This window comes from Cornus florida, unplaced genomic scaffold, assembly GCF_030987335.1.
Source record: "Cornus florida cultivar Cherokee Brave unplaced genomic scaffold, ASM3098733v1 CherokeeBrave_3.0.0_Hap2_Chr01, whole genome shotgun sequence".
Classification (NCBI taxonomy): Eukaryota; Viridiplantae; Streptophyta; class Magnoliopsida; order Cornales; family Cornaceae; genus Cornus; species Cornus florida.
The window spans coordinates 115,224,357-115,251,510 of record NW_026775571.1 but is presented as its reverse complement, the minus strand read 5'-3'; the positions used below and the strand labels follow the sequence as shown (position 1 = coordinate 115,251,510).

At 38.0% G+C, this 27,154-nt stretch overlaps 1 protein-coding gene and 1 long non-coding RNA gene across 2 annotated transcripts; one reads left to right on the top strand and one right to left on the bottom strand.

Moving 5' to 3' along the window:
• The first annotated feature begins 6,956 nt into the window (after positions 1-6,956).
• LOC132268413 (uncharacterized) lies at positions 6,957-7,399 on the top strand. The gene is made up of 3 exons (XR_009469297.1): positions 6,957-6,977; positions 7,064-7,129; positions 7,212-7,399. It is a non-coding gene; the product is annotated as an uncharacterized LOC132268413 (long non-coding RNA).
• Positions 7,400-7,476: 77 nt separating this feature from the next.
• LOC132268321 (glutamate receptor 2.8-like) lies at positions 7,477-26,902 on the bottom strand. The gene is made up of 4 exons (XM_059769197.1): positions 26,469-26,902; positions 9,016-9,316; positions 8,477-8,817; positions 7,477-8,170 (listed from the first exon to the last, which is right to left on the bottom strand). Exons 1-4 carry the CDS (start codon positions 26,820-26,822, stop codon positions 7,811-7,813), a joined length of 1,356 nt encoding a protein of 451 aa, XP_059625180.1. The 5' UTR covers positions 26,823-26,902; the 3' UTR covers positions 7,477-7,810.
• Positions 26,903-27,154: the final 252 nt, after the last annotated feature.

Below are 27,154 nucleotides of genomic sequence, written 5' to 3'. Positions count from 1 at the left end.
ATTGAAATTTCTCGGATATTTCCTCTTAACCTCCACGCATATGCATCGGTCTGTTTAAAATTTTATATTCCGATATTTCCCTTTTTTTTTTTCAATGCAAAGAAGAAAACGAACCAGAGAGAAACAGCAAACAGGGAAAAAACAAAAGAGCAAAAAACCCTTCAAAACGGCAAGAGGGGAAAATTCAAAGCTGTTGGTTTCTGAAAGCCTAGGATGAAAATGACTTGTTCGATTAATATATGTATGTGTGTATATACAGAGCAAGCCTACTATTCGATTAATATATGTATGTGTATATATATATATATATATTGGGTAAATTAAACTTCAGTGTGTTTTGGATTCATGTCCGAGTTAGCAAGCCTACTATTCGATTAATAAATGTATGTGTCTATATATATATTGGGTAAATTAAACTTCAGTGTGTTTTGGATTCATGTCCGAGTTTCAATTGCAGTCAGAGACGGTGATAAGTTTTTTTGCCGTATGACATGAATGTCCTTCAAATCGGTAGTGTAATTGTCTTTTAATACCAAAAGGATTGGATAAAAATGTCTCCCAAGTCTTTCCAGACTTTAGCGTTAAATGGTCCGTAGGTGCAGGGACTCGAGTTTGGCAAGAGCATTCTTATATTTACGAAAAACTCTTATCCAATTAGTTGAAAGACATCTGCCAATAAAAATCATTTCATTATAGAGAAGAGGAAATAATTATTTATTTATTTATTTATAGTTGACAGGCACACTTATCTCTTCTGAAATTTAAACTCTTAATACAAAATAAGAGATTGATACTTCTAAAACCGTCGATGAAGAGGTAATAATTCAAATGTAATAATAATAAATTCACAAACCAAGGTTTTGTATTTGGTGGAATGATTAGTTAAAATAATAATAATAATAATATTTATTTAATTAATTTTGTCTTGTGAGTTATTATTTAATGTGATTTATTTTATTCTTATCCCAAACAAACAAACTCTAATACTAATTGGACAAAATAGTCATTTTACATGACTAGTGTTTCTATCTATTAATTTATTCTATTATTATTTTAAGTCTCGAATGAATTATTTGTCCCAAATAAATAATATAGGGGAGTTTTAAGTTTTAACACTATACTAAACTTTTTAAAAATATATAAATAATAGAGGGATATGTTTTTTTGCACTTGACTCTTTGTATATCTGATTTGATTTTTTCAGGTATAGAACAATATATCTTTTATAATTTACCATTAGGATAAGGATATATGCCATCCAAAAATTGTACTTCAGTTTTTTATTTGGGTTGACTTTGTATTTTGGGTCCCCCATTCTGAACCCAAAATTCAATTATACGACGATCCAAAATTCCAAATGGTTAGTTGACTCTATATATCACAATTTAAATATGGATTTTAATTTCATAATGCTTTAATTACATGGACTTGGCTTTTCGCTTGTGAATTTGATCTTTTAGGTCGTTCCACTCGCATTTGCACAGAATGGGGAAATGTATAGTTGTAAAATATATTGGGTGCAAACACACACTTCTCACCTTTATACATTGCACTCCGCTTAAATTTTTATCTGTAAGAATTACAAATAAGTCATACCGAGAACTATTCATTTTATAAGATATAATAAACAAAACCTATTATAAAATTATTGAAAGGGAGCAATTCTCAAAAAAAAAAAAGAAAAATGGAAAAGGAAAAGGAAAAGGAAAAGGAAGAAGAAAGAAATAATAATAATAATAATAAGGAATTTTTACACTAAATGTACTTATAGACTCATATTTACCGTATGATTAAGTCAAAGTCTTAAAATTTCTAAAAATGAGATTTACTGAATTCCTGACATAAATATTCACTGTTCATTATATTTTGTTACTTAAAATACCCCTTTTACTATTTAAATCAAACATTCATTTATCCATTCATTCATTTATTTAGACACAAATTAACATATAACTCTCTCTCCCCTGCATCTCACCAACGGCATCTCCTTCGTCATCTTCTTCTCCGTCGCCACTTCGGCCTCCATTGATGGCCCGAGAAGATCTGAACCTTAACTCCCCCGCATATCGTCAAAAAGAAATTGAAGAATTTCTCTTCTACCGACAACCAATTTGACATTTGGACTCCAAACAGCCTGCAAATTGTACCCCTTTCTGAATCAAATCCGATTCTCTTCTACCGGCAACCAATAATATCCGATTCTCTTTTGCGAGTGAATGTTTCCGTATTCGAATGCTAGAAAGAAGGAAAAAAATTAGTATTGCACTCTGATCATGACTCATGATACCCACAAAGAAAGAAAAGATAAAGAGAATTAAACCAAAATAGTGTACCTAATTGATACTTTTATGGATTTGAGTACTGCTACAAAAATCGATTTGTTTTTTTAAATGCATATGAGAATCTTTAATTGTCACATCAAGTCCGTTGAACAATTGTTAAGTATATCATTTTCTTAAAAAAAAAAAAAAAAAAAAAAAAAAAAAAAAAAATCCAAAATGGTATAAATGAAAAAATATACAGAAAAGTCCAAAGGCCCATGGACAAAGCCCAGCTAAGGAACAAAGTGAAAGATTTTAGGCCCAACTCAAACGAACAAGCAACCCCTCTTGGAATCCGACCTCCACCACGAGGCAACGGTGGAGCAATTTAACCACCCGGGCGATCATGAGGCCTGGAAGAGGGCCACGGCGGCTCCCAGTCAATGGATGAAAGAAGTGAGCTTGACATTTTTGGGAAAATAGGGAAGGTGGAGATTTGCATCACTAGTTCCATCAATCAGCGGACTAGTTTGAGACACCATGGATGTAGCCAGAAGAAGAAGGTATGCTCCCCCATTACCCACTTTGGTTTTTTCACCATAGGCTTGGTTACACTTCTCTATTGAGGTAGCTTCCTCCACGTCCATGTAATTTGCTAAGGTTTCTTGATGTCCTATGTGTGTCTATTTTTAATTACATTACATATAGTCAACAAATACTGTCTCTACAAATACATTACATATAGTCACCAAAGAATTGAGCAGTATTAAAGACTTCATAATTAACTCTTTTGGCAATCCTATTCATTTTCTTATTAAGTTCTGCGAGTTGGGATGTATGATTAGTTGAAGAGTCGCAATCTGGACAGCTAAATAAATCATTCAACACCATTGGAGTCTGGACATAGGAACATTAGAATTTATTCTTTAGGAACAGTTTTATGTCGCATTTAGTTACTTTGTATTTTGTGTCAACAATGTACTAAATGAATAGAGGAAAACGAAGTTTACAGTTCTTAATCAACACACACATTTACTGTGACGTCCCACATCGCCTAGGGAGAGAGGTTTGATGACACTTTTTTTTTTTTTTCATAATTGGATGATGTATAAAAAAAAGGAAAAAATATATGTACAGGCGCACAGAGCGCATACCCTCAGTAAAAACTACTGGAAAGAACAAAAAGGAAGGTTTGATGACACTTACATGTGCAGGGAGAGACTTATATGCCACTTAAATAAGGGAAGAGTTTTATGTTGCATTCAGTTTATTTGGCTTCAGTTCGTTCATGGATTCAGCTTGGAATGGTGACGAGCTCGAAAAGTTGAGCTAAGATTTTGTGTTCGGACTATGTTTAAGCTATCACTTTGCCTTGTTCATGAATTTATACGAGCCTACACAAGTCCACGTAGCCTACATTCATGAATCTATGTATGCTTATGTTTATGATCCCATCTTCATGAACACGTACGAGTCTACATGACCTTAATGTTCACGAACTGAGTTTAACAATGTTTGGGATTAACTTTTTATTAAACGAGCTCAAAAATCGTGCACAAGCTCAACTCATTAACTTAATGAACGAGCCTAAACTGATCCTGAGCTGTTTATGAACATTTTAGTTAATTTGAATTATAGCCCTACATGAACCTTGTACTTATATTCTAGTTCACATTTTTCATTTGTGCTACAAAATAAAGTAACATATATTATATGGATTATGACATTGTAGACACTAAGGTTTTGAGATGGTTTAATCACCGTCTGATTGATAAAAATCGAGTTCTCTTGATCAAGTTGAAGTCTACAAGTGCGGGTCCACCATTTGGCCTATAAATAGTAGGTCACTTAAAACTTTCAAGACACACAGAGAGTTGCTCTACGAGAACCTCTGACTATACCAACCATCAAAGTTTCTGAATTCAATCTTGAAATTTTGAAGAAAGCTAATCCTAACCAGTTTATGATCAAGGTCTTTGCAGCTCTTGCATCCGAAAATATTGAGGAAATTTAATCTCAGGAACATTCTTTGTTATGCAACAGAGAATTGTACATATTTCTGAAATTAATAAAACTAAATATCTGTTTTGTAATTTTATTCCTAGATTTTTGGATGTTTACAAAGATTTTGGCTAAATAACAGAAAATCAGTACTTGCTTTTCATTCTTTTTATTCTTATATCTAGCTAAACAACATAACTAGGTGTTTTGTGTGTGTGTGTTAGGTAAGTATTCACACACACAACTATGTGTTTAATTAACACATTTCGATATAATTTGGTGCATGACCTGAGTTTGGAGTCTTTCCATGATCTCTTGAATCTGCATTATTCAAAAATCGCGTGTGTGGAAGTATCTTGTTCCAAGTTGATGTGATGTTGCCTTCTTGAACTTCATGGCATTGTTGCTGATTGTTGAGTGAGTGAATGATGAATAGTAGTATGCAAATGGTGGAAGTGACAATGTAGAAGATGGTCAGAATTTCAGGTACAAGTACAACTGGGAGGAAACAAGTGTCTCTTAGACACTCCTGTTGTTTCTCTTCTTCAGGGGATTTAATTGTTAATACAGACCTCTATCTATGCAATTCTAGAAACAGCTCCTGATTTTAGTCCGTATAATTTTGTTGATACAGGGGATTGAAATCACCACTCAGTTAACTTTCATAATTTGTTTATTTCATTGATTATTGGAACTTGGACACATGTTAAGCATTATGGATATTTTCTATGTCAGACTGTTAGCTGCGCAATTGCCATTTCTCTTGGGAAGAAGGTAAAGCCACTATGGTCTGGGAGGAGAGAGTGATAGTGCCAGAGGCTCAGTTCTGCTAAAGGAAAATAAGCCTCAAGGTTGGAGTGTGGACCCAAAATTTGAATCATATAGTTTGATTGGTGGATGGTTTTCTCCATCATTACACAAGGTTGCATCAGCATGGTACCGGTTGCACTTTATTTACTTCTTTTTGTCAGTTCTCTCAATATGCATTAGCTTTCAGTTTTGAAGATGTCCGGGGAGGACCACCACGGCTCCTCTCTTCTCGAGAATCCATACATTCCTTATCAGTGTATGGACATCAATCTCTAGAGCACAGGTTTAGGTTTGGCCTCAATGTGAAAATAAAATGGAGCACCTAACAACGCATCTTCACAAACCAAGAACCACGAGATCGCCCCTTTCATTCTGTTGATGTCAAAACTGTGCGACTGGTGATTGGTAGTACAACTCAACCTAGAAAAGACTTCTTCTCCAAATATAGCAGTGTGCTCAGTTGAAGAGATCCTATCTTGCCATTCAGCTCTATCTTGTCACTACATTCTATGAAATCAAAGTTATCATGTTTCCTCACCGTAAAGACAAATGTTTTTATGGCCTGCCTTCGATTTTTTTGGTTCCATTGAATTGAATCAATCACCTTTTTCTCTATTCCACTTTCAGATTTACAATTTTCTTTATTATTGCTTCACTTCTTTTATCATCCCATTGTTGGTTCTTGTCTACCTTATTCTCCTTGCCCCACTATGCATCCATCACCTACAAATTTCTATTATTATTTCCTTCCCTGATGTATATTTTTTACAGTATAGTTCGTTGTTTCACCATGGATGTGCATCAATCTTGTAAAGGGCAACAATAACTTGAGGGTCTCCTATGCTAGCATTGGGAAAAAAAAAAGAGATTTTGCTTGGGGAAGTCTCAAAAGCCCTAGTGCTTTAGTGACACCAGTTTTAATGATGACCTAGGGATGGCAATGAGGCTTTTTAGTTCCATGTTATGGCCTGAGATGCCCCCACTGAGACAGTTCTGGGTGACCATTAATTGGACGAGTATTAGGTTACCTGATTTGGGCTTTGGTTTAGTGCTTTTCCATGGCATCCAGCTGCAAACCTGCCCCAGTACTAGCTATTATTGAGAACCCTGCCCCCTTTATATAATTTTTGGCTACTTAATTTTGATGGTTAAAAGAAGGACTAAATCTGAGGTGGTTTGAATTCCGGTCCTTCGCTGCTAGGTGACCCTGCCAGAGGGCCTTGTTCGTTGACTTTCCGACCACTAGTTTTCTTAGTGGAGGTTCCAGAGTTCATTATCTGTAATGGTTTTAATTTGTGATGAAGTGCCATTTTCAAAATAAGAAGAGCTGCGACACTGGAGATATTACAATCTACCATTTCATATCCAAGATCGAGATTAAGATATCATCAATTGTCATAATTCTTGTCTCTGTATGATTGAAGGCTCGTCTATGAACATGTTGGAAATCATCACTTTGTTTATTCATTTTTATATATTTTTTTTCTTTTCATGTCGTGAGGTATTTGATAGTATTGAATCAATTCTTACGTTTATTATCACCTTTATACGTGATGGACTTACCTGCCCCTGCTATGGGGTTTGGATTCGTTTACTAGAATCAGTCAGTATCTGATAGGGTTCCCTTTCCTGACCTGTCCTACAATCAGTCACTGCATGTAATCCTAATAAATTATATTTTCAGCATTATTCTGTTATTTCTAATTCATGTATATGTTTCTCACCAACTTAAATAGCAATAGCAACAAGTGGGGATGATAAATTGACTGTCTGTGTTATATTGTTTGACATGGAATATGGTTGGAACTGATCTCTCCATCCTAATTGTGCTATGTCATTGAGACAGGTTAAGGAGTGTCGAAGAGCTAGCTAGGACCACCATTCGATGAAGCAAAGGCTAGCATTGTGAGTTCACTCTGGAGATCTTGAATCGTGTCTTGCCAAGCAATTCTAGTAGCATATATCTGATTCGCAATCTATGTAATCTGCAGAAAACTCAGAAGCAGAATACTACTACCAGACTACAAACCTGCAATAACATTTTGGCAATGACACAGGTGAGGGAATGAAACTCCCATGGCTTATTAGAAGATGTCTGTGTTTTCAAACTGATTTTTTCTACAATTTTTAATATTGCAGCCATTGCATTCAAAATCACTTTCTTTCACTGGAGATAAGAGAATCAATCTATCTTGGAAAGAAGCAGTGAAACCCTTCCTAATAGGGCATTTGAAGGTCTATCATACTTACATTCTATTCTAGTCCACATTTTTTTCATTTGTGATACAAAATAACAATAATTATTACATTTCATAAATGGATTATGACATTGTGGACACTTAACGTTTTGAGATGGTTTAGTACCCCTTTGATCTATCAAACAGTCAAGATCTCTTTATCAAGCTGAAGTCTACGAATGTGGTTCCACCACATCTCATAATAAAATTGAATAATTGTTCTTAAATTCAGACAGGAAATTTGTGCCTACAAACATATTAGCTAATGTACAGAAAAAAACAGTATGTTCTTCCCATTCTTCTTATTTTTATATTTAGATAAACAACATAACTAGTTGTTGTGTTTAATTATAAATCCCTCCTCCGGATGCGAAGGATCGAATTCAGACAGGAAATTTGTGCTTACAAACATATTAGATAATGTACAGAAAAACAGTATGTTCTTTGCATTCTTCTTATTTTTATATCTAGATAAACAACATAACTAACTATTGTGTTTAATTAATGCATTTCAAGATAATTTGGCGCATGACCTGAGATTGGAGCCCTGCCAGGATATCTTGAATCTGCAATGTTATTTTTTCCAAGCATTGGCGTGATGTTGCCTTCTTGAAGTACTTCACGGCGGTGTTTCTGAACAAATAATAGTATACAAATGGTGGAAATGGCTAGGTAAAATACGGATAGACCCCGGAAGTGCTGGACGCTCAGGCCACGGTTGTTTTTGGCTGTTTGGAAGTTAGAACAATCCGAGGAGGGAGTGAAGTACTCATCTTCCAATTTTTTGAGTGTGCCGTCCTGCATTAGGTTTAGAATGGCTGTAGAGATATTGTCAACAATCGGAGAACCTTTTTGGAATACCTGCACTTAGAGCAAGAGGAAAATCTAATATTCATACAGTTTGTATTTGATTTTAAGTGGAGTTAATAATAAATATGTGGTTAGCTAGTGCTTATGGATTAGTGATGAAGAAAGATGGTGTTCAAGAAACTAAAAGGATTCAAAGACACTGTTTGTTTTACTAATTGGTTGGTGAGTTTTCCTACTCATCAAAACTTCTATTCTTTTTATATCTATATCTATATATAATATATGTCTGGTAATTCACTACCACAGAAATTGACTTTCAATTTTCAAGGAATTAGAAGAGTTGAAGCAAGCACTCACGAAGCCAAACCCTCCGAATTCATGTATTGGTTCTGTGACCGCAAGTTGATTGCAGTAGTGGCTGTCAATAGCTTTTGCATAAGGGACTTCAAGAAATGCGGCTGAGATTTTGCCACTCTTGAAAGCGTCGAGGTAGTGAGATTCAGTGGCAATGTCTTCCCTGCTGTTGTACAACTCCTTAAAATCAAATTTACTGGGTCCTGATGAGTCAACATTCGGATCAAGCCTTGTGACGGTGAGCATTGAAGCGAGGCTGGTAATGTAGCTTTGTATTAAGATCACCTCCACAATAAGCCACACCACGACCACCACTCGACTATAGTTGCTTTGAATCCTTTCCTCTGCAAAATTTACTCATTGTCTGTATGAGAGAGAAAAAACTTAGCTACTGTGTGTGATTCATTTCAATTCATCTCAACCAACGCTACAAGGAGATGACCTCTATGATTTATACCATGAAAACTATGATTTTCCTTCCTACAACCAATATATCTTGAATGAAATACTTTGGTGCAAAACATATGCGAGGGATACTTAACTGTGAGCAAAGAAAAGTGAAGAGAAGGTGAACCAAAGAACATTGCCGAGTTGGCCATGGAATTCTGGATTGGAGCGATGCTCAAATAACCAAACCATGAACATTGTGCACATCATATGGGTCCAAATGGCAAACCACAATTGCATGGTGAATGGCTTCAAAAACAAGCATAAGTTGGGAGGTTGGGGCTTCATTGAAACCATCAGCCATAGATGACCTTGCTCGGTATATGGTAAAGTAAAATCGACAACCCTTGAACGGTCAGCAGTTATCGTTATATCACCCACCGCAGCATCAAATGTCTTCCATCATTAACAAAATGTATTTGAACTCAATTAAAAGGTTCACATTGACATTAACTAAAAAAAATGCTACAAATTCTATGAAAAGCCAATAAATTAAATGTTATCATTAATTTTAGAAGTAGTACAACTTCTGTAATTTTGAAAATTAGATTAATTATGTAGCAACTAAAGTTTATAAAATGACAAAAAGTCCAATTGTAATGTTTTTGTTTTTCGCCATTTTCCAATTACTGGAATTTTCTGATTTTTCGAGAGTATTTTTGTCTTTTCTCGTTTTGCGTGTCGGATACCATGAGGTGCGTCTGGTGTGTTTGAGAGTTGGTTGGGGAATTCCATTGAGTTCAGGATTCTTGGAAATGCAATGGTTGCCATTTCGGTATTTTCTGTTTTTCGAGCCGGAAGGTCCCAGGTGAGACCTGCTATCAGGATTGTTGTATACGAGAGTTGTGTCACGGGTTCATTGCATTTCATGCACTATTATTTTGTACATAATTTCATGGTGGTAAGTTGATTTATGTGGTTGTAAAGAAATAAATAAATATATATATACACACACACACACATATGACCTACATAATAATGAAAAAAAAAAAGTAGTGGGATATTTTTATGTTTGTGGGACCCACCCCCACTTTACCAATTTAGTGGCCAATAGGCCATTTTGGCTTCACTTTTTCTCTCTCCCCGGCACTATCTTTCTCTCCCTCTTCTTTCTCATTTTTCTTTTTCTATTTTCACAAAATACAAGCTTTAATTACTCTCTCAATTTTGAGAATTCGTAGGTACCGTTTGAGGCAAATTGGAGAGCTCGTTGAGATCTACACTTTGATAGAACCAAATCACCATTTGGCTAACTTAGGGATTTCGAAAATTTGGGCAATTTTTGGAGCTTTTTGCATCTTTTGAGGTAGGGGTTTCTAATACATAATCTTTTTATTTTTGGTGAATTACTCTCCATAAATTAAACCTAGTATGCTTAATTTGTGTAAGTTTCTTACAAAATAGCTTAATTGTTATATATGAAGTGTGTGGTCAAGTGTTAATTGATGTATCATAAAAATACATATTTAATTGTTATATAGCATGCTTGATTTGTGTTAATTCTTTGCAAAATGGCCTATTTGTTGTACAAGAAGCGTGTGATTATATGTTAGTTGAAATGGTATGAAAATGTAATGTTATGCTTTTTATATATATATATATATATATTTAGGATATTAAAAATAAGTATAAAAGAAAAAGAAATAAAGTGGTGGGCCCCACCAATGTTTTAACCACCACAAAAGGCCATAAGGCCATTTCATGACCCATCTATTTTCTCTCTCTCTCTGCGTCCAGTCTCGGCAGTTTCTTCTTCTTCTTCTTCTTCTTCTTCTTTTTTTTTTTTTTTTTTTTTTTTTTTTTTTTTTTTTTTTTTTTTTTGCAATTTCAAGCTTTGATCCAGCTTTAATCTTTTGGATTTTGGTAGAATATTGTGAAGCAAAGTTGGATAGCTCATCGAGGTCGTCAGTTTGATAGGTGCCAATCACTGTTTGGCCAAGTCTAGGGAGTTCGAAATTCTAGGGTTCTTGAGCTCAAATTGGGGGTTTTCATCAATTTGAGGTAGGGGTGCTTTAATCCACTAGTTCTTGGATAACTTGTGAATTTTCCCCTTTAATTTGATTCTAAGCATGCTTAATTTTATTTTTTTGTGATTATGTTTGTTAGGGTTATTTATGTTGATGGTGATAAATGTGTGTTGTGTGTTAATTGGCTTAATAGTATGATAAGTTTTAACTTGTAAAGAAGCATGCTTAGTGTTGGTTTGTTTTCATGATTTCAATTGCTATGAAAAAAAAATTATGGTATAATTATGGAAATCAATTTAGGAATTGTATATTTAAATTACTATCAAAATGTGGGATGAGAAAATGAATTGTGTACTTTTAGTAATTTATTAATTTATTTGAACAAGTATGTGGGAACATTATAGTGGAATTGATGAAATGAAGTATGAAGCATTCATGCATCCATTGGGGAAGAAATAGGGGGAAAAATGTTTTAAAATAAATGAATTGTTGTTGAGAAAAAAATATTTTTTTAAAAAAAGGAGTTTGCGAAAACCGGACGCCTAGGAGGCGCCTGGTGGTCCGTGTTGTTAGTGTAGTCTAAAAGGAAGTACGGTTGAGCTAACTAGGCCGGATGCGACGCCTTGGAGGTGCCTTGTGGTCGTGGATAGTTAGCCAACCCTCCATTTATGACGCCTTGGAGGTGACTTGAGTCGGATTACACTAACGGTTTGGTTATTGAAACTGAATTGTTTCGAAAATGGGGAGTGACATTTGCATAACATTGCACTTCATGACATCGTGGTAAATTTGTGATTGGTTGATATTTGTTATATACTTGTTATTGTGGTTGAGAATGTGTGTTTTCCGATGGCATGATCCCGTTCACTTTTTATCTATTCATTGTATGGATTCACGGGGACATAAGAAGTGTGTCTTAGACACTTCCTACTGAGCTTATGCTCACCCCCTTATTTTAACAATTTTCAGGATATGGAAAAGAGGTGGCGGACGACGGTCCACCACAGGTTTAGATGAGCTTGAAGACCCATTCTATTTTGTTATCTTTTGTATTAGACTCTAGTATTTTGTAAATGTAATATTAACTACCTTGTGACACTTTAGTTTAATTAGTATAATGTTATAAATTATGGACTTTTAAATTCTTACTACATTCTGGACTGTAAATTGATGTAACTAAAGTGTATCCCTTGTTTGGACGAGATGGAGGAACGGGACTTCTGTATGTATGTAGCCATTTTGGGAATGTAATATAATATCTGAATTGTGCGTTGGGACATGATAAGTTAGATTTAAGGCCCAGTGAGGCTATTGCATTTATTTTTTTGTATTTGTACAGGTTGTTGAGGGACATTTTCTGCGGAGGTCATGCCGAAATTTTTATAAATTTTTATTATTATTTTGGTATCTTTTCGGGTCGTTACAAATTTGGTATTAGAGCGATGGTTCGAATACCATTAGGACGACGGGTAGAGGCCTACCTAGGATTGCATGGGGAGTTGAGTTATTTGTTTACTTGCTTAACTACTTTCGTGATTGCATGCTTATATGTTTATGTGTTAAGGTGTTTAATTATTTGAAAGGTATGCTTAATTGTTTAAATGTTTATATCATTACGTGTTAAGTGGTTAATGTTGTTGTATATTATTATGATTATGTTTATCATTAGTTGGGTATTTTGGGAGTATAGAAGGTGTTTATGTGTTTCCATTCTTGTCAAATCATTCGTGTGAGAATTCCGTTCTCGTGCGTATTTTAGTGTCATCGTTATTGATCCGTTTTATTTTTCTTATAGCATCATGCCACCACAAAGGGATCCCGGGGAAAGTTCTAGCTCCAATCCCGTGGAAAGGGATCAGGAGCAAGTTGAGGAAGATATCTTGTTAAGTGATTTGGTCCCACCACAAGGGGGACAAGCGAGGGGAACCGTTGATCCAACTTTTCAGATGAATAGGGAGCAGTTGAGGTTAGCTGTTCAGGCAGCTATTTTTGATGCATATTGACTGACAGGTGCGTCATCGTCACAGTTTGTGCCACCACCGGCACCACCACCACCACCTCCAAAGAAAAATGAGTTAGACGATACTTTTTACCACATTGCAAAGTTTGTGAAATTGATGCCAACTTTGTTTAAGGGCGGCCCAGATCCGCTTGTTGCGGATAGTTTCATGGATAGGGTGGAGAAGCATATTAATGCTATGAATTTGGCAACGGACAAGTTGATGATCATATTGGCGACTTACAATTTTATTGGTGATGCTGAGATATGGTGGAAGATCATTTCTCACACCCATAATCTGGATACAATGACATATGGTACTTTTAAGAAATTGTACTATGAGAAGTACTTTCCGGCACCTAAGCGGAGGGAACTAAAGAAGGAGTTTGATGGGTTGAAGTAAGGAAACATGACAGTTACAGTGTATAAGAACAACTTGACATCGCTTTTGAGGTTTGCACCGGGGATTGCTAATGATGAGGAAGGAAATATTGAGAAGTTTGTTGATGGTCTTAATCTCACCATCTGGCCAATTGTAGCTGCCTCAGAACCGACAGAGTACGCAAAAGCAATACGAAAGGCCTTAGTAGTTGAGGCTGAAAGTAGGCACAGTAACGCTATCACGGAATCCTACAAGAACAACAGGGGTATGGGTGCTTTCTCTGAGGGTCAATCAAGTAAGAAGCAGAAGCATGAGCAGTTAGGGTTCAGAGGACAGCAGCCAGTCAAATCTGCCCCCACAGCTTCAGTGTCCATGGGGTCTTCTACACCGAATGTTACTTATTTTAGATGCGGACAGCTGGGACATTATAAGTCCCAATGCACTCAGACACAGGTAGCTCAAATGATTTGTTTCAAGTGTGGGTAGCCAGGGTATCACAAGTCCCAGTGTACTCAGATTCAGGTGGCGTCTAGTGGATGTTTTGGGTGTGGCCAGCAGGGCCACAGGGTGAAAGATTGTCCACAGCGGGGTAGTGGTTTGGGTAGAGGTGTAGGTTCCCAGCAGAGGCAGATGTAGTCTGCCACAGTTCAGTCTGGGTTTCGACTGCCACCACCACCTCAGCCGTCTCAGCCAGTCATGTCTGCCCAGAGTTCTCTACCGGGTAGGGGAGCTTCTTCGAGTGCACCCACCCAGCAGTCTGGCTATCAGGCAGGTAGTTCTCAGGGGTAGAGGACCCAGGGTCGCATGTTTGCACTCACTCCAGCCGAGTCACCATCCAGTCCTTCAGTTGTCAAGGGTATGTTTCTTGTGTCCCATTCTTGAACACGTGTATTGTTTGATTCTGGTGCTTTTTATTCATTCATTACTTCATTATTTGCACGGGCTTTGGGTTTGGAGGTCAGTCAGTTAGACAGACCGCTCTGTGTTGACACACTTTTTGGGGATTCAGTCACTCTTGGTAGAGTTTGTAGGAGTTGTTTCATCACGGTTGCCGGACGTGTTCTTGAGTTCGATTTCATCATTCTCAAGATAACAGGATTTGTCGTCATTTTTGGGATGGACTGGTTGTCATCCTTCAGAGCTGTCATTGATTGCTTTAGGGGCAGAGTTTCAATGTGTACCCCAGATGGGGATTGTTTATGTTTGGTGGGAGATCAGTGTGATCCTCTCACTCATTCATTCTATGGTATTAGGGGTCAGGATCGGCAAACGTTCTTTTTGGCTAGCCTTTTCACCGATGATAACGTTGAGTTTTATGGGGTTGATTATCCAGCAGTTGTGCATGATTTTGTGGATGTGTTTCCGGAGGGCTTGACTGAGTTGCCTCCACACCGAGAGGTGGAATTTGCAATTGATTCGATGCCTGGTGCCGCGCTAATCTCTATGGCACCGTATTGTATGACACCGATTGAATTAGAAGAATTAAAGAAGCAACTTAACGATTTGAGAGTGAAAGACTTCATACGACCGAGTGTGTCACCGTGGGGTGCACCGGTCTTGTTCGCTAAGAAGAAAGATGATTCTTTGAGGTTGTGCATTGATTACCGGAAGTTGAATCATGCCACTATCAAGAACAAGTATCATTTGCCAAGGATAGATGATTTATTTGATCAGTTGAGGGGAGCCAGTTGTTTTTCGAAGATTGACTTGAGGTCAGGTTATTATTAGTTGCAGGTTAGAGAGGAGGATATTCCAAAGACTGCTTTCCGTACACGGTATGGACATTATGAGTTCCTTCTTATGCCCTTCGGCTTAACTAATGCGCCAGCGACATTTATGGACTTAATGAACAGCGTCTTCCACGATTACTTGGATCAGTTTGTGGTGTTTTTTGTGGATGACATTCTTGTGTATTCACGGACTCGGGAGGAGCACAAGGTCCATTTGAGTATAATGTTGCAGATTCTACGGGAGCACAGTTTGTACACTAAATATGAAAAGTGTGAGTTTTGGCTATAAGAGGTAAAGTTTTTGGGACATGTTGTCTCGAAAGGTGGGGTTGCAGTTGATCCTTCAAAGATAGAGGCAGTTCTGAATTGGGAGCAACCCAAGAATGTCTTTGAGATCCGGAGTTTCCTTGGCCTAACGGGGTATTATCGAAGATTTGTGAAGGATTTTTCCCGTTTGGCAGCTCCTATGACCAGATTGACCCGGAAAGGGATCAAGTTTGCATGGAATGAGGCATGTGAGTTATCCTTTCAAGAGTTGAAAACAAGGTTGACTACGACTCCAGTGTTGGTGATACCCGAGCGTGGCTTGGGTTATGTGATCTATTGTGACGCCTCACGTGACGGTTTGGGTTGTGTACTGATTTAAGATGGTAGAGTAGTGGCTTATGGGTCTCGACAGTTGAAGACTCACGAGCTTAACTACCCTACTCATGACTTAGAGTTAGCGGCAGTTGTGTTTGCCTTGAAATGTTGGAGACACTATTTGTATGGTGAGAGATTCGAGGTGTTTTCGGATCACAAGAGTCTTAGGTACCTTTTCTTCCAAAAGGACTTGAACAACAGACAGAGGCGATGGGTTGAGTTTTTGGAAGACTACAACTTTGATTTGCAATATCATCCTGGCAAGGCAAATGTGGTAGCTGATGCTTTAAGCCGGAAATCTCGTGGGACTTTGGCTAGTTTAGCCAATTGGAAATGGAAGATGCTGGAAGATTTGGCTGAAATGGGATTGTATTGCTTGTGAGTCAGCATTCTTGTTTAGTCTTGTGGCTCAACCCACTCTTGTTAGACGGGTGATTGAGTCATAGAGACAGGATTCAGATTTGGATGCCATTTACACTTTGATCTCCAGTGGTGAGACCGTGAAGGATTGGACTTTACTTGCAGATAGAGGTCTACGGTTTAGGGGTTTCTTGGTTGTTCCTATAGTTTGTCGTGAGGACATCTTACGTGAGTTTCATACTTCCCACTTTGCAGTTCATCCGGGTGGTATCAAAATGTATCACAATCTGAGACGTCAGTATTGGTAGAAAGGAATGAAGAAGGATGTTGCACAGTTTGTAGCTAAGTGCCTTACCTGTCAGCAGTTGAAGGCCGAGCACCAGAGACCAGCTGGTTTATTGCAGCCATTGCCGGTAGCGCAGTGGAAATGGGAGGAGATTGCAATAGATTTTGTGACGGGTCTTCCTAGGTCACGGAGGGGAAATGAAGCCGTATGGGTCATTATCGATAGATTGACCAAGACGGCTCACTTCTTGCCTATTAAGGCAACAGATGACGCAGAGGCACTCAGTGTACTTTATGTGAAAGAGATTGTGAGATTGCACGGAGTTCCAGTAGCTATTGTGTCGGATAGGGATGCTAAGTTCACCTCGAAGTTCTGGGAAGGACTTCAAGCAGCGTTTGGCTCAGCGTTGCACCTTAGTACTACATTCCATCCACAGACGGACGGCTAGTCAGAGCGTACCATCCAGATTTTGGAGGATATGCTTCGAGACTGTGTACTTGACTTGGGTGGTAGTTGGGAGGATCACCTTCCACTTATTGAGTTTGCCTACAACAACAGTTATCAGACGAGTATTCAGATGGCTCCGTTTGAGATGTTGTATGGTAGACTTTGTAGGTCTCTTGTCTGTTAGACTGAGGTGGGCGAGACAGCCGCCTTAGGACCCGACATTGTACTCGAGACTACCGAGAAGATTAAACTGATCGGACAGAGATTGCTTACAGCTCAGAGCCGACACAAGAGTTATATAGATAGGCGGAGACGACCGCTATCCTTTGAGATGGGAGACCATGTTTTTCTTCGGGTTTCCAAGGAAGGGGTTAATAAGGTTCAGGAAGAGTGGCAAGTTGTCGCCATGATTTATTTAACCTTTTGAGATCTTGGACCGTGTAGGAGAGGTTGCCTATAGACTAGCATTGCCACCACAGATGGACAGGGTTCATAATGTCTTTCATGTGTCGATACTACTGAAGTACGAGCCAGATCCGTCTCACATTTTGAGTTAGGTTGATGTGGACATTAATGAGGATGTTTCCCACGAGGAGGGACCAGTTCAGATCCTTGACACACAGCAGAAGGTGTTGAGGAAAAGGACGATACCGTTGGTAAAAGTTCTTTGGAGGCATCACGGAGTTGAGGAGGCTACTTGGGAGCTCGAACAGGAGGTTCGCTCCAAGTATTCAGAGTTATTTTTCTTCCTCAGGTATGGCTTGATTTCGGGGATAAAATCTTTTAAAGTTGGGGAGAATGTAATGTTATGCTTTATATAAATATAAATATATATATATATATATATATATATATATATATATATGATATTAAAAATAAGTATAAAAGAAAAAGAAATAAAGTGATGGGCCTTACCAATGTTTTAACCACCACAAAAGGCCATAAGGCCATTTTATGACCTAGCTATTCTCTCTCTCTCTCTATGTCCAGTCTCGGCAGTTTCTTTTTTTTTTTGCAATTTCAAGCTTTGATCTAGCTTGAATCTTTTGGATTTTGGTAGAACATTATGAAGCAAAGTTGGAGAGCTCATCGAGGCCGTCAATTTGATTGGAGCCAATCACCGTTTGGCCAAGTCTAGGGAGTTCGAAATTCTAAGATTCTTGGGCTCAAATTGGGGGTTTTCATCAATTTGAGGTAGGGGTGCTCTAATCCACTAGTTCTTGAATTTCTTGTGAATTTTTTCCTTTAATTTGATTCTAAGCATGCTTAATTTTATTTTTTTTTGTGATTATGTTTGTTAGGGTTATTTATGTTGATGGTGATAAATGTGTGTTGTGTGTTAATTGGCTTAATAGTATGATAAGTTTTAACTTGTAAAGAAGCATGCTTACTGTTGGTTTGTTTTCATGATTTCAATTGCTATGAAAAAAAAATTTATGGTATAATTATGGAAATAAATTTGTGAATTGTATATTTAAATTACTATCAAAATGTGGGATGAGAAAATGAATTGTGTACTTTTAGTAATTTATTAATTTATTTGAACAAGTGTGTGGGAACATTATAGTGGAATTGATGAAATGAAGTATGAAGCATTCATGCATCCACTGGGGAAGAAATAGGGGGAAAAATGTTTTAAAATAAATGAATTGTTCTTGAGAAAAAAATATTTTTTTTTTTAAAAAGGAGTTTGCGAAAACCGGACGCCTATGAGGTGCCTAGTGGTCCGTGTTGTTAGTGTAGTCTAAAAGGGAGTATGGTTGAGCTAACTAGGTTGGATGCGATGCCTTGGAGGTGCCTTGTGGTCGTGGATAGTTAGCCAACCCTCCATTCGTGACGCCTTGGAAGTGCCTTGGGTCGGATTACACTAACGGTTTGGTTGTTGAAACGGAATTGTTTCGGAAATGGGGAGTGACATTTGCATAACATTGCACTTCATGACATCGTGGTAAATTTGTGATTGGTTGATATTTGTTATATACTTGTTATTGTGGTTGAGAATGTGTGTTTTCCGATGGCATGATCCCGTTCACTTTTTATTTATTCATTGTATGGATTCACGGGGACATAAGAAGTGTGTCTTAGACATTTCCTACTGAGCTTATGCTCACACCTTTATTTTTAACATATTTCAGGATATGGAAAAGAGGTGGCGGACGACGGTCCACCACAGGTTTAGATGAGCTTGAAGTCCAATTTTATTTTGTTATCTTTTGTATTAGACTCTAGTATTTTGTAAATGTAATATTAACTACCTTGTGACACTTTAGTTTAATTAGTATAATGTTATAAGTTATGGACTTTTAAATTCTTATTACATTTTGGACTGTAAATTGATGTAACTAAAGTGTATCCCTTGTTTGGACGAGATGGAGGAACGGGATTTCTGTATGTATGTAGCCATTTTGGGAATGTAATATAATATCTAAATTGTGCGTTGGGACATGATAAGTTAGATTTAAGGCCCAGTAAGGCCATTGCATTTATTTTTTGTATTTCTACAGGTTGTTGAGGAACATTTTCTGCGGAGGTCATGCCAAAATTTTTATACATTTTTATTATTATTTTGGTATCTTTTCGGGTCGTTACAAATTTGGTATTAGAGCGATGGTTCGAATACCATTAGGATGACGGGTAGAGGCCTACCTAGGATTGCATGGGGAGTTGAGTTATATGTTTAGTTGCTTAATTACTTTCGTGGTTGCATACTTATATGTTTATGTGTTAAGGTGTTTAACTATTTGGAAGGTATGCTTAATTGTTTAAATGTTTATATCATTACATGTTAAATGGTTAATGTTGTTGTATATTATTATGATTATGTTTATCATTAGTTGGGTATTCTGGGAGTATGGAAGGTGTTTATGTGTTTCCATTCTTGTCAAATCATTCGTGTGAGAATTCCGTTCTCGTGCGTATTTTAGTGTCATCATTATTGATCCGTTTTATTTTTCTTATAGCATCATGCCACCACGAAGGGATCCCGGGGAATGTTCTAACTCCAATCCCGTGGAAAGGGATCAGGAGCAAGTTGAGGAAGATATCTTTTTGCGTGATTTGGTCCCACCAAGAGGGGGACAAGCGAGGGGGACCGTTGATCCAACTTTTCAAATGAATAGGGAACAGTTGAGGTTAGCCGTTCAGGCAGCTATTTTTGATGCATATTGACCGACAGGTGCGTCATCGTCACAGTTTGTGCCATCACCGGCACCACCACCACCACCTCCAAAGAAAAATAAGTTAGACGATACTCTTTACCACATTGCAAAGTTTGTGAAATTGATGCCAACTTTGTTTGAGGGCGGCCCAGATCAGCTTGTTGCGGATAGTTTCATGGATAGGGTGGAGAAGCATATTAATGCCATGAATTTGGCAACGGATAAGTTGGCGATCATATTGGCGACTTACAAATTTATTGGTGATGCTGAGATATGGTGGAAGACCGTTTCTCACCCCCATAATCTGGATATAATGACATATGGTACTTTTAAGAAATTGTACTATGAGAAGTACTTTTCGGCGCCTAAGCGGAGGGAACTAAAGAAGGAGTTGGATGGGTTAAAGTAAGGAAACATGACAGTTACAGTGTATAAGAACAAGTTTACATCGCTTTTGAGGTTTGCACCGGAGATTGCTAATGATGAGGAAGGAAATATAGAGAAGTTTGTTGATGGTCTTAATCTCACCATCAGGCCAATTGTAGCTGCCTCAGAACTGACAGAGTACGCAAATGCATTGCGAAAGGCCTTAGTAGTTGAGGCTGAAAGCAGGCACAGTAAGGCTATTACAGAATCCTACAAGAACAACAGGGGTATGGGTGCTTTCTCTGAGGGTCAATCAAGTAAGAAGCAGAAGCATGAGCAGTCAGGGTTCAGAGGACAGCAGCCAGTCAAATCCGCCCCCACAGCTTCAGTGTCCATGGGGTCTTCTACACCGAATGTTACTTGTTTTAGATGTAGACAGCTGGGACATTACAAGTCCCAATGCACTCAGACACAGGTAGCTCAGATGATTTGTTTCAAGTGTGGGTAGCCAGGGCATCACAAGTCCCAGTGTACTCAGATTCAGGTGGCGTCTAGTGGATGTTTTGGGTGTGGCCAGTAGGGCCACAGGGTGAAAGATTATCCACAGCGGGGTAGTGGTTTGGGTAAAGGTGAAGGTTCCCAGTAGAGGCAGATGTAGTCTGCCACAGTTCAGTTAGGGTTTCGACCGTCACCACCACCTCAGCCGTTTCAGCCAGTCATGTCAGCCCAGAGTTCTCTACCGGGTAGGGGAGCTTCTTCTAGTGCACCCACCCAGCAGTCTGGCTTTCAGGCAGGTAGTTCTCAGGGGCTGAGGACCCAGGGTCGCGTGTTTTCACTCACTCTAGCCGTGTCACCATCCAGTCCTTCAGTTGTGAGGGGTATGTTTCTCGTGTCCCATTCTTGGGCACGTGTATTGTTTGATTCTGGTGCTTCTTATTCATTCATTGCTTTATCATTTGCACGAGTATTGGGTTTGGAGGTCAGTCAATTAGACAGACCGCTCTGTGTTGACACACCTATTGGGGATTCAGTCACTCTTGGTAGAGTTTGTAGGAGTTATTCCATCATGATTGTCGGACGTGTTCTTGAGTTCGATTTCATCATTCTCAAGATGACAGGATTTGTCGTCATTTTTGGGATGGACTGGTTGTTATCCTTCAGAGCTGTCATTGATTGTTTTAGGAGTAGAGTTTCAGTGTGTACCCTAGATGGGGATTGTTTATGTTTTGGGGGAGATCAGTGTGATCCTCTCACTCATTCATTCTATGGTGTTAGGGGTCGGGATCGGCAAACATTCTTTTTGGCTAACCTTTTCACCGCTGATGACGTTGAGTTTTATGGGGTTGATTATCCAGCAGTTGTGCATGATTTTGTGGATGTGTTTCCGGAGGACTTGACTGAGTTGCCTCCACATCGAGAGGTGGAATTTGCTATTGATTTGATACCTGGTGCCGCGCCAATCTCTATGGCACCGTATCGTATGACACCGATTGAATTAGAAGAATTAAAGAAGTAACTTGACGATTTGAGAGTGAAAGACTTCATACGACCGAGTGTGTCACCGTGGGGTGCACCGGTCTTGTTCGCTAAGAAGAAAGATGGTTCTTTGAGGTTGTGCACTGATTATTGGAAGTTGAATCATGCCACTATCAAGAACAAGTATCCTTTGCCAAGGATAGATGATTTATTTGATCAGTTGAGGGGTGCCAGTTGTTTTTCGAAGATTGACTTGAGGTCATGTTATTATTAGTTGCGGGTTAGAGAGGAGGATATTCCAAAGACTGCTTTCCGTACACGGTATGGACATTATGAGTTCCTTCTTATGCCTTTTCGGCTTAACTAATGCGCCAACGGCATTTATGGACTTGATGAACCGCGTCTTCCATGATTACTTGGATCAGTTTGTGGTGTTTTTTGTGGATGACATTCTTGTGTATTCACGGACTCGGGAGGAGCACGAGGTCCATTTGAGTATAGTGTTGCAGATTCTACGGGAGCACCGTTTGTATGCCAAATATGAAAAGTGTGAGTTTTGGCTACAAGAGGTAAAGTTTTTGGGACATGTTGTCTCGAAAGGTGGGGTTTCAGTTGATCCTTCAAAGATAGAGGCAGTTCTGAATTGGGAGCAACCCAAGAATGTCTTTGAGATCCGAAGTTTCCTTGGCCTAGCGGGGTATTATCAAAGATTTGTGAAGGATTTTTCCTGTTTGGCAGCTCCCATGACCAGATTGACCCGGAAAGGGACCAAGTTTGCATGGAATGAGGCATGTGAGTTATCCTTTCAAGAGTTGAAAATAAGGTTGACTACGACTCCAGTGTTGGTGATACCCGAGTGTGGCTTGGGTTATGTGATCTATTGTGACGCCTCACATGACGGTTTGGGTTGTGTACTGATGTAAGATGGTAGAGTAGTGGCTTATGGGTCTCGACAGTTGAAGACTCACGAGCTTAACTACCCTACTCATGACTTGGAGTTAGCGGCAGTTGTGTTTGCCTTGAAATGTTGGAGACACTATTTGTATGGTGAGAGATTCGAGGTGTTTTCGGATCACAAGAGTTTTAAGTACCTTTCCTCCCAAAAGGACTTGAACAACAGACAGAGGCGATGGGTTGAGTTTTTGGAAGACTACAACTTTGATTTGCAATATCATCTTGGCAAGGCAAATGTGGTAGCTGATACTTTAAGCCAGAAATCTCGTGGGACTTTGGCTAGTTTAGCCAATTGGAAATGGAAGATGCTGGAAGATTTGGCTGAAATGGGATTGTATTGCTTGTGAGTCAGCATTCTTGTTTAGTCTTATGGCTTAACCCACTCTTGTTAGACGGGTGATTGAGTCATAGAGACAGGATTCAGATTTGGATGCCATTTACACTTTGATCTCCAGTGGCGAGACCGTGAATGATTGGACCTTACTTGCAGATTGAGGTGTACGGTTTAGGGGTTTCTTGGTTGTTCCTACAGTTGGTTGATTGAGGGACATTTTCTGCGGAGGTCATGCCGAAATTTTTATAGATTTTTATTATTATTTTGGTATCTTTTCTGGTCGTTAAAGAAAAAGTATGCTTAAGTGATGGTATTTCATGCCTATTGTGTTTAAATTGCTATATTTCGTAGAATGGAAGTATGATAAATATTTCTAATAATTTTCCTACAAAGCATGTTGTGTTGTTAATGTTGGGCTTATGAGATATGAAATTGTCTATTGGCATGGCATGATAAGCATGGTACATTCATGCATGATATTGGGCAAGAAAATGGGAAATGTAATTTGAAAATGAAAGAAAATTATTTTGGGAAAAAGGTTTTTTTTATGAAAGGTTTGCGAAAACCCGGTTGCATAGGAGTTGTCTATGGGTCCGTGGCGTTAATGTGACCTAGAGAGGACTATGGAGATTGCCCTAGCGTGGTTGAGTTACCTGGGCCCCAAATGAAGCCCTGGAGTTGTCTTGTGGTCAGGGACAGCTAGCTAATTCTCCTCTAGTGCCGTCATGGGATGGGTTGCATTAACGGTTTGGAAGAATGATGATGGAAAATGTTTTGAAAATGGGGAGCGACATTGCATGTCATGGTTCATTATGACTTGGATTATTGTTGTTGATATTGTGATTAATTATATGTTTCCCGAAAATGGCATGATCCCGTTCTGTATTTTTCCTATACTTTGTTTGGATTCACGGAGTCACAAGAGGTATGTCGTAGGCACTTTCCACTGAGCCATTGTGCTCACCCTTTTATTAATAATATTTTTCAGGATACGGAAAGGAAGTGGCGGACGACAATCCATCACAAGTTTAGTCGTGTTGAAAGAGACTTGGACTTCTTTTGTGCTTGATGTGTATATTACCATTTTTGTTGTAAATTGTCATAGATGACATTTTGGTTTCTAGTTCATCGTTAGAAATGGTCTTAAGACCATTCTCTTGTATTTTGTGGTCTCATTATGATTTCAATATCTATGTAAGGCCTTAAGGACATATTTTGATGTATGACGGACTTCTTTAATTTTAATGGTGTAACGAATTCATGTATAGCTTTATTTGAATGAAATACTACCTAGTTGTATTAATTTCATCATCAAATGAAAGATTTGGGATAGGTTTGGACTTTGAATAAAGTCACCAAGGGACCAAATGGGTTGCCCATGTGCAAGTTCACAGTTTTAGGCCTTTTCTGGGTAAAATTTTAGGTTCTGGTCATCTGGAACCAGTTCAGCCCCATTGAACCGGTTCAAGAGGTGCTTTTGGTTCATGATTGGGCATACTGCCCAACTTGAACTGGTTCAGCCCCATTGAACCGGTTCAAGTCCCCTAGTGCACCCTTTTGGCTTCCTCAGTTTGACAGCTTGGATCACTTAACTTCGGGCGGTCATAACTTTTTCGTTCCGAACCCAAATTAGGTCATTCTTGAGTCCATTTTCAAGGATTTTGAGTTAGATTTCTAATGAGACCAACCTCATCTTCAAATTCTATTCATGCTGAGAGTTATGGTTGTTTTAGTGGAGCAGTGTCAAAATTTTCCTTGAACCGAGTAAGGGTACTTTTGGGAATTCATGATCGATGACCGTAGAACCCCTTCTAATGTCATGGAATGACTAGAATGATTGTTTGTAAAATGACCATTTTACCCCTAGTGTGTCCTCGGGTTCGGGTAAGGACTCGGTTAGTGATTTGGACCCCTAGTTCGGGTCGTTTCAAATTTATAGTAGGTGTTACAATGGGTATTTGTCCCACATCGGATCCAGATAGAAAATGAAAGGGGTATAAATGGGTGAGTATGCAGTACTACCCAATAACTTAAACCTTTGGATAAATGGGCAAGTACCACCCGTAGGGATGCAACTTGGGCAAGCAACCCAAACTCAACTTGAGTCCAATACCCAAATTCTAATATTATATATATATATATATATATATATATTTATATTTATATATATATATTTTTACTTTAAATACATTATATATAATATTCAAATTATGATGACTTTTTTTCTTTTCAACTTCCTTTGTTTAAATCTTAATTTATTATATGTCACTTGGGAGAATTTAATTTTCTAAGACTTTTCTTGTAATTTATTAAAATTTGCAAAGAGTTTTTACAACTTTTTGTGTTTGTGATAATTTAATCTGGAATCACATTAAATTTTCAGTATGGAGGTTGGCCATTTAAATAATCTGAATTAACTCACTTGTTAACCCGAAATTTAAGCCCGAATTAACTAGACTTTTTAACTCGAATTACAAATTCGAATTTAAAATAAAAATAAAAAATAGGTTGAGCTTGGGTTGAAGAGTTAGGGTTAGAGTTGAGTTATGGTTGAATATTTCATATATCGGGTTGGGCTCAAGTTGTTGTACCTTCATCTTGCCTAACCTGCCGAGTTGTAGCCCTAATTTATAGTATAAAATTTTAAGCATATTTAAATTTCTAAACAAAAAATTTGGATTGCATATCAACTTTTGAATAGATGTTGTATTAATTCTGCTGAAATTTTCAAAAGTAACACTTATTTATGTTGCTGAAAAAAACTATGACTAATTAATAATTAATTCTTATGAAAGAATATTGAATAATATAAGTCACAATAACGTATTATAATATAAAATCAGTTTTAAGCATAATACAAATGTGTTCTTATAACTTATCAGGGAAAAAAGTGTTGGAAAAATAAAATTGATTTTAGTATTCAGTCTTTTTCAAGAATTTGGTATACATTATGCATGTGTGCATGTATTATGTTATTGATAGTTATTTGGCTAATATGGAAATTAGAGTGATTGTGAAAGTTATGCAAAATCAAGAGTAATGAGATGCTGGTGGGTTAATGGGAGTAATTAGGCATTTATATGTAAATTAGTTACTTACAGGAGGAGTATGTCTTAAAGGCCTATATAACCATGTCCCTAAACAATGCTACATGTGTTCCTCCGTCCACTTCTCCTCTAAAATTATTGAGTTGGGTATATAGATAAACTAGTCCCTTTAATTCCAACAAAGTGGTATTCTAGCAAAGCCAACAAAAAGTTAAGCCTCTATCTGCTAAAACTAGTTTGAAAAGAATTTCATGACAAAAAAAGAAAAAAATTCAAGATGCATATATGAAAGTGAAAAAGATTTGGTCTGAGTTGACGATGAATAAACGAAGAGAGATGATGATTGTATTTGTTGTCTTGACACAATAGATAAAGAGGAGGTTGGAGAAGGGTTTATTACCTGGTTGGCGACACAAGTAAGTAAATCATCGTAGCTGCCATCGAACTCGACAAACTCGTAGGGTAGAATATCAAAACTCAAAGTCTTCACCACCTCCACAAACAAATCGATGCTAAAACCAGTATATGTCTTCTCATCTGGGTTGTTGATGGATGTTTCTATCCTCACAAACCGGTCAGAAAAGGTCCTGATTGGAATTCCGATTTTCATTGGTCTTGATGAAGTCCAAAATATTATGTAACTAGCTCTAGTTTCTGTGTTGGAGTTAACTGGGGAGATAGTGAGAATGAGTACAGCATGGAATAAGAAATAAAGAGGTACCCAAGCTGTCTTAAGAGAGAAACACAAACCCATCTTTTGATTAATTTTAGCAACAATTTCACAATCTTGAGGAGAGATAAAGAGAGATATTTGTGCAGTCGAGTAGATTGAAATTTCTGGAATATTTTTGGCTAAGTCAACGGCTATATCACTTTTCGATCTGTTTCAACAATTAATTAATAAAATATATAGAATTTTCTCGGATATTTCCTCTCAATTACCTTCAGGCCTATACATTCCCCTCAGCTGAGAAGAAAACGAACCAGAGAGAAACCACCAAACAGAACAAACAAAAACCCCCCCCTCAAGCAGCAAGGGGGGAAAAATCAAAGCGGATGGCTTCTAGAAAATGATTTGTTCATTAA

Excerpts from the sequence above, each read along its gene's own strand:
- LOC132268321 (XM_059769197.1), bottom strand. The coding sequence starts at position 26,822 with ATGGGTTTGTGTTTCTCTCTTAAGACAGCTTGGGTACCTCTTTATTTC. Across the intron at positions 9,317-26,468 it reads TTACTTGTGTCGCCAACCAG|ACATTTGATGCTGCGGTGGG; the intron begins GTAATAAACCCT and ends TAATGATGGAAG. Across the intron at positions 8,171-8,476 it reads AATTCGGAGGGTTTGGCTTC|GTATTCCAAAAAGGTTCTCC; the intron begins GTGAGTGCTTGC and ends CTCTAAGTGCAG.